The 7,502-nt window shown below is 66.5% G+C and overlaps 1 protein-coding gene across 1 annotated transcript; it reads right to left on the reverse strand.

Annotated features, from left to right (window-relative positions):
- Positions 1–492: 492 nt before the first annotated feature.
- On the reverse strand, positions 493–6,390 carry PLEKHO1 (pleckstrin homology domain containing, family O member 1). Its single transcript, XM_004689456.2, has 5 exons — positions 6,235–6,390; positions 4,342–4,482; positions 3,737–3,841; positions 3,550–3,651; positions 493–2,584 (listed from the first exon to the last, which is right to left on the reverse strand). Exons 1-5 carry the CDS (start codon positions 6,388–6,390, stop codon positions 1,886–1,888), a joined length of 1,203 nt encoding a protein of 400 aa, XP_004689513.1. The 3' UTR covers positions 493–1,885.
- Between the last annotated feature and the right edge of the window lie 1,112 nt (positions 6,391–7,502).

The raw sequence follows: 7,502 nt of genomic DNA on the forward strand, positions 1-7,502 counted from the left end.
CCCCCCGCCCTGTCTCTGTGGAGAAGCCCAGGCGGCCGCCTTGACCCGCTCAGGAGCGACAGACCAGCCGCACCCCAGGCCGCCAGCAACCTTCTGGCCACCAGGGCCCGCTGCTCAGTGACCGAGTCGTGCTAATAATAGAAGCCGGCGCCACGCGCGCCCCATTTCCTCCAACGCCCAGCACTTTGCAGCTGAGTCGGACCTCACCCCACAGGGGCAGAGTCAGAACCTGAACCCAGACCTGGCTGGCCCAAAGCGGGAACACACCGCGTACCCACCGGGTCCTGCTGCCCGAGGCCCCCAGGGCCCAGTGTCCAGCTCGGCCCTCCGCCCTCTGCTCTTCCGGGCGTCCCCCTCCACCCTCCAGCCCCCCGGAGCCAAGATAACTGGCATGTTGGGACACTTGTCACTCTGGCTTTTTGTCTTTTTCATTATGTGGGAACAAGAAGGAAGGAGACAAGGGAAAATGCTGGTAAAATTAATACAAAGGTGGAGACTTAAAAAAGAAAATATAATTTTCACCGAGACTTGCAGCCTTCAAAGGGCGCCCTGCTGACCAGCCTGAGTGCCGGGCGAGGGGGCTGTTGGCGGCCCGGAGGCCTGGCCAGCCCAGAGCGCGGCGGCCGGCCGGCGGGACTGTCCGAGCTGGGAGTGAGCAGGGCTCCTCCCGGGAACGGTGCCGCCAGGGGCCGCGCACCCAGCCCCCTCCCGCCTTGCTCTGGGGCCGAAGGGGAAAGAGTTGCCAGGCTCTGGCCCAGCGTGGGCACCGGGCTCCCACGCCTGTCACCGTGGGCAGCTGGGCCCAGAGCGCTCACTCCCGTGCCGGGGAAAGGGCTAAAGGCGCCGCAGCGCAGGGGCCGTCTGGGGACAGGAGCAGCCAGGGGCCAGAGGGGGCGCGGAGTCCCCTGGCCTCCGGCCTCCCCGCCTGGTTCCCTGAGAGCATTAAGGCCTAGAAGACTCCACCCAGGGCGGCCCTGGGCCTGCCGCAGAGCGGGGCGTCCGCCCACGGCCCCCAAGGCCACCGCAGCCTGGCCGCCATCTGGGCGTGGTGCTGTCCCCTGGCTGCCCAGGTGAGGGGCCAGGGCAGAGGGGGCAGCTGCCGCGTAACCCCTCGTTTACTGGATCCGAGTCCTGTCTCCGCGCCCTTCTGTGTTCACAAGGCTCCTGGGGTGTCCTAAACCTAATCTCAGCCCTTCTGGGGGAGGCACCCGGATGGGAGGGAGGGTGCGGCCCGGAAGATGCTTTTCTAGTGTCAGGCTTGAGGGCTCCGGAGAGGGCCGCGGAGGGAGAGGGGCAGGAAGCGGTGGCCTGGCCGAAAGAGGAACCTGGAGCAGCCTGGTTTTCCCCTGGCCGGCGGCGTGCGTCACAGGTAAGCTTCTCCTCAGCTCAGCCTGCTGTGGGGTGGCTGTTCCCCTCTGCCACACCGCGCCAAACCACCCAGGGCCGGCCGAGCTGGTGGGGAAGGGCCGGAGGCGGCGCCCAGCGAGCAGCCGAGCCCCCCCCCCCACAGCCCATCCTCGCCCGTGCGGCTCAGGTCCCCGTGCTGACGGGCGGGCGCGGGCGGGCGTCGTCCCTGGAGCCACGCGGCTGAAATTTCACCCCGACTGAAAACCTGGACGAGACCTGAGAAAGCCCCGGCCCCAGCGGGAGCGGCCCCTCGCCTTGCGGGTGCACACCTGGGGTACAGCGCCTGGCCTGACCGTGCCTTCCGGGGGCCCTAACCCGGGGCCCGGGCTCTCAGGGAGATGGGGCGGCAGGAGGCGGGGCAGAGTTCTGCGTGGGGCTTGGGCACCAGCAAGGGCGACGCGTGTGATCAGGTTTTTGTTTCTTGTTTTTTGACTGAGGTAAATAAAAAGGTCCCTCCTGCAGCGCGGGCCCGTGGGCGTCACAGCAGGCTCTTCCGATGCTGGCTGAGCTGTGCGGTCTGTCTGGGGCAGGAGTCGGGGGCCTGCAGGTCCATCTGCCGGTACAGGTCCCGCAGCTCCCGGACCTCCTGCAGCACCCTCTTGGCCTGGCTCCAATTCGAGGAGGCCTCTCCCAGCAGCCGCTCCGTCTCCAGCAGCAGCTGCCCCTGCTCGGCGCCCGGGGAGGCGTGCGGGGGGTCCTTGGCCTTGCGCTTCCCGTCTCCCAGCCCCTGGACCTCCGCCAGCAGCTCCTGAGTCTTCTCCAGTTTCCTGGCCACCAGGTCCTGGATCCGGGACAGCTGTGCCGGGCAGGCTGGGGCGGGGGCCGGGGGGTCCTCGGCCTGCAGTTGGAGGGGGTGGGCGGGGTCCCGCTGAGACAGGATCTCCTCCAGGGAGGCGCAGCGGCCCTTCTCCGTGGGGGTCAGTTTCTTGGGCGCCTGGGGGGTGTAGGTGGCCCCCCTGTCTGGCTTCTCCCAAGGCCGCGGAAGGCCGCCTGCCCGGTCTGAGGAGGCGGGGACGCGGTCCGAATCTGCTCTCCGCCGGCCGCCCGCCAGCTGGGCGGCCGACTTGTCCAGGTCCACGCGGAAGCTCTCGGCACAGGAGGCTGGCTCCTCAGGGGCAGGGTCTTCCTCCTGGATCAAGTCCAAGGTCAGCATCCCATCCGAGGTAGAGGTTGAAGCCTGGAGGGAAGAGGGCGTCCCAGGGGCCCTGTCAGCTGGGGTGCGCAGGCTGGCCCGGCCACAGGCCTCAAGCCCGGCCACGGGCCTCAAGCCCGGCCACGGGCCTCTAGCCCGGCCACGGGCCTGTAGTCCGGCCACGGGCCTCTAGTCCGGCCACGGGCCTCTAGTCCGGCCACAGGCCTGTAGTCCGGCCACAGGCCTGTAGTCTGGCCACAGGCCTCTAGTCCGGCCACGGCCTCCAGCCCCACCCAGCCGGCCCGGCCACGGCCTCCAGCCCCGACTGGCGGCTGCCTCAAGCTCCTCTGGCTTCGGACTTTCTCCTGCCTGTTAGTCGCCTGCGTCCGCCAGTCTGGTGTGAGCTTCCCGCAGTGTCCGCTCAGCATGGGGACCCCTGCCCCCTCCTACCTGGGCCCCGAGCCCCACTCTCCCGCCTTGCTCTAGGGACTCCGAAGCCCGGTCTTGTGATAAAACGCATCCTTCTATTTCCAGAATACTGTAATTCCAAAAAATAGTGACAGGGCACTCAGGACCTCAGGTGTGTTTTTATAGATGACGGTTCAGTCCCTCCTCACTGCGACTCTTCCCGGCAGACGTGACAACTGCCGCCACTTGCAGCCGAGACACATCTCAGGGACCCCACAGAAAGCAGACTGCCGCGACCACACCTGGCTGGCGCGGCCCCTCCGTCCCGACGGCCGGGCGCCGATGTCACCGCCAGCGCCTCGCCCGCGGGGTACGCTCATCCCCGCCCTGCGCTTCACCGGTGGGGACAGCTCATTTTCAAGGATGACGCGTTCATCGAGGGAGGGGACTCTATTTCTGCCCCAGGGGTCCCTGGCAGGACGTCCCTGGCCCTCCACGTGGGCACCCAAGGGGCCTCCCGGCTGTGCCTCCGCGGGCTGGGCCATCGGGCAGGACGTGGCTCCCACCCCGTGTCCACAGCCATCTCCCCTCGGTCTACGTACCACGGCCATCAGGTGTCCCCGAGTTGGAGGGCGGCGGGAGTGCTGGATTCTGGCCCTGTCCCGAGTGGGGTGGGCGAGATAGCTGTCCTCCTCGACAGTGACCTGCAGGGACAGCCCGAGTCAGGGGCATGGCAGGAGAGGCGGGAGGAGAACCGGAGGGGAGACTTAGGGCTGCCCCGCCCCTGACCTCATCCAGGATGCGGTTCTTGGCGCGGGTGATGGCAGCGTTGAGGGCGCTGATCCACGACTCCTTCTCTTCTGGACTCACCGCCAGGAAGACCAGGTTGGGTGCCTGAGGGAGGACCCCTGTTTCAGCCGGGGCCCGAGAGCGGCGCCTGGCCTGGCCGTGAGGAGGCCACAGGCCGTGGCCTCGTCCCCAGACCCAGCTCCCGGGGGGCCGTCTGGCTGGGCTCCTCGCCGCTCAAACCGGCCTCTCCTGGCGCAAAATGCCACGGCCTGGGGGCTGCATCAGGACCGACCTCGGAGGGGCCCGGAAGGGAAGGGGACAGTACTTGTCCCTGGAGTGACCACAGTGCGTGGTGGACAGCCCCAAGCTAACGGCCCCGGCTGCTCGAAGAAGCGGGACGTGTCCGGGGCGGCTGCCCTGGTCCCCCGGGCACGAGGAGTCAGAGCGTCAGCCACCTCTGGCCGGGAGACGGCGCGTCGCCCGCGGACAAGGGCCCGCGTGCGGCTTGTCCGAGGGGGCAGACGGCGGGGCCTCCGCTGGACAGCGAGCCGCCAGGCCGGGTCAGGGCCGCGGGCTGTCCTCCCCCGCCGCGCTGGGCAGCCTACCGTGTTCCCCGGCTGCCTGGAGTGGGCGAGACTAAACTTGCTGTGGTTTTTCTTGCTTCTGCTCTTGGATTTCCGGAGCTCTTCACACTTCTCGTAGTCGCTCAGGTCAAACACCTCCTGGATATTTTTCTCATCTTTTACCTGGGGAGGGTTGGTAGAGGAGAAAGATAAAATTACATATCGCTGCCTCCGACGTTAGAGGGAGCAGCCAGGCTGTCCGGGAGAGCCACGCGGGACACGGGGGGCAGGTGGGGTGCTCGGCGCCGGGCAGCCCCGAGTCACGCCGCCATTTCCAGAATCCCAGGGTGTGCCTCTTCACCCCCTCCCGAAAGGGCACAGCTCACAGGGCTGACAGGGGTTCCAGTCTCCACAAGTAAGCAAGGCCCGACGGCCCCTGACCGTCCAGCGGACGGAGGCGGAGCTGCGCAGCGCCAGCGTCGGGCAACGTGGGGAGGGAATGACCAGTCCCTCCGCCTCCCCGGCCCCCACCCCAGCTCGGCCTGGGGCACATCTGTCTCCAGCCGCCTACTCGGGCGCCGAGGCCTGGTTTATTCCCACGGTGGGGTGCACCTTGCGTCCCCAGAGGACTAGATTTCAGACTCGGGGAACGTCTCCCGCCTCCCTCCATGGCGCTGCTCGGGGGCTGAAGTCCCCCCGCTGCTGGGAGGTCCTCCTTTGACTCGAATCTTAGCCTTCCTGCTTCAGCTGCTTCCCTCAACCCCGGCTCTACCTTGAGCGGCCTTATCCGCATCTGGCTCTCGACCCTCGCTGGGGTCTGGCTGAGACCACGGGTCTGGGCACACCCACCCGCCTGCCAGCCTCTGCCCGCTGCACACGGCCCCGGTGACCCCCCCAGTCCGCTTAGACCCTCGAGGCGCCCACAGCCCCGGCCCCTGCCGCTGGGCTGGCAGGTGGTTTTAGCTCTGCAGAGGCCTGGAGAGGCTGTTTGGGAAACCTCACCCCCTGCTGAGAGTGGGGTCCCACGGCCCTGAGAGGGGTTCTTCACCTTCCCCTGGAGGAGGGCAAAATCGCTAGAGCTTGCAAAAACGCAAAGGATGGCTGTGCCTCTGCGGGCGGGGTGCCCGGGGAGCGCTACCTCCCCTCCCTGGCTCGCCGAGGACCCTGCCCGCCCCTGGGCCTGGCCCCGACTTCCTGGACACATGGGGCTGACAGTCGCGGCCAGCGCAGGGGGACGGCGCCCCTCCGGGACTCCCTGGCTTTGGTGTGAAGGTTCATGATAGGTGGAGAAGGGGCTGGCCAGGGTGTCAAGGACAATTCCCAGAAGCTGGGGGCAGGGTTTTGGGGTGTTGCATCACTGCTTCGCCCTCCCTACTCAGAGTCCAAACTATCAGCAGAGACCAGAAATCCTGGAAAGGAAAGTGCCGGGCGTGTGTGGAGCCGGGGGAAGAGGGTCACTGTTCCTGGGGGGCGGGGGGGGCGAGGAAGGGAGAGGGGCTCTGGCTTGGCAGGACTGATAAGCTCAGGGAGGTGGCGGTGATGCTGGGCAGGGCCGGGCGGGCGAAGGGCGGGGCACGTGGGCAGGAAAGCCCACGGCAGGCCTGGGGGGACGGACGCCCGAGCCCCAGCCCTGTGCGAGGCGTCGTCTCTCTGGCCACTGTGGTTGTGGTCACCGTCCTCCCGGGGCCAGCCCTCTGGCCGCACTCGGCCCAGACACGGGTCCCCCGCGTGGCCTGGACGTGTGAGCAGCATGTCCTTCTGCAAGGCTGAGCTACCAGCCCGTGCTCCGGGGGCCCTGCCCTTTGATGAGGCCGTGGCAGTGACCGTTAAGGCCCAGGGGGTTCCTTTGGGACTCCGCCCTGTGAGGGGCCAGCGCACCTGGCGTGGAGAGGGCTGTGCTGTGCTGGCCGGGCCCTGCGAGCGTCCGCTCGGCACCTGTGCCATGGGCCTGAAGGTTTTGGGGAGTGGACAGAAGGGACCCCCGAGGCCCAGAGAGTGCGGAGAGTGGTCAGAAGTGGAGCACGGCCACAGCCGGCCCCTCTCCTCCTGCGCCTTCTCGGCGGGGGGCAGCTGGCCCATGACCAGCCACATGCTCCTGACTCAGAGGACACCTCACAGGCCGGGTTGAGGTCACCGCGTGTCTTTGCCGCCCCCCCCCCCCACAAGCAAGGTCACTGGGCTCTTTTGTCCCCAGATTCTGTTCTCTGGACTAATACAAACAAGAAGAAACACCAGCAGCCTGGCCCTCTCTCCCTGCCACGCTGTCACATTCGCTCTGACGTGTGGGAAGTCCCCCCTGATTCTCCATGGAGCTTCCTGCCATTGTGAGGCTCTGGGAAGACAGGAGATACATTTTGACACTTGCTGTTTCTTTTCTTTTCTTTTCAAGGAAAACCAAGCCCAAACCAAAACAAACTGGAAAGCTGGCAAGTTGCAACAAACCTTCCTCAGCGCCTGGGGTTGAGGAGAGGTGACCCCTAAAAGCAAACCATCCTGTCAAAGGCTGCGGCTGAGTCCCAGGCTCCGGGTAAACAGCCAGGTTGAGTCACCCTAAAGAGGGGTGTCTCGGGCCCCAGAGCCCTCAGCAGACACGGTTCCCACCAACACCACTCTCGGCAGCGACACGCGGGCGCTGTCTCACTACCATAAAAGGACGTTTCCCCGGAATGTGGCTGCTGAGGCAGACTGTCTGCTGCAGAAAGCAGAAGAGGTCAGTCAGGGGCACTTCCCACTCTGGGCCAGTGGGGGGTCCCGGCTGGGGAGCAGTGGCTCTGGAGCCACAGCCAGTATTGTTCCTGGTGTTGACCCCAAGACTTAGGATCAGGGTTCCCCACCTGGCTCAGGTTCTGCCCCAGGACGCAGCTTCATTTTATCCAAGAGCAGAAGCCTCCTGGGATATGGGGGGCTTTAACTCCATTTTCCTCTCTGCTGATATAAGTGGGGGTCAGGAAGAGGGTGAAGAACGAGCCTCTTGCTTCTTTTTAAAAGTGGCGAGGGGCCGGCCCCGATTTCAACAGAGATAACCACCTGCCACTCACACTCTGCCAGGCCACAGAGAGGGACCCTGGGGGCTTCTGCCATTTCTCCGGGGCGCGCCCCTACCCTGGGCAGAAAGGGGGTGAGCAAGGCTGGGGGCAGCAGGAAGGGTGAAGAGGCCCTGTCTGAGCAGCGACAGCAAGGGAAAGGGCCTCCCGCGGCCAGGC

This window comes from Condylura cristata, unplaced genomic scaffold (genome assembly GCF_000260355.1).
Source record: "Condylura cristata isolate star-nosed mole 26May11 unplaced genomic scaffold, ConCri1.0 scaffold00026, whole genome shotgun sequence".
Taxonomy (NCBI): Eukaryota; Metazoa; Chordata; class Mammalia; order Eulipotyphla; family Talpidae; genus Condylura; species Condylura cristata.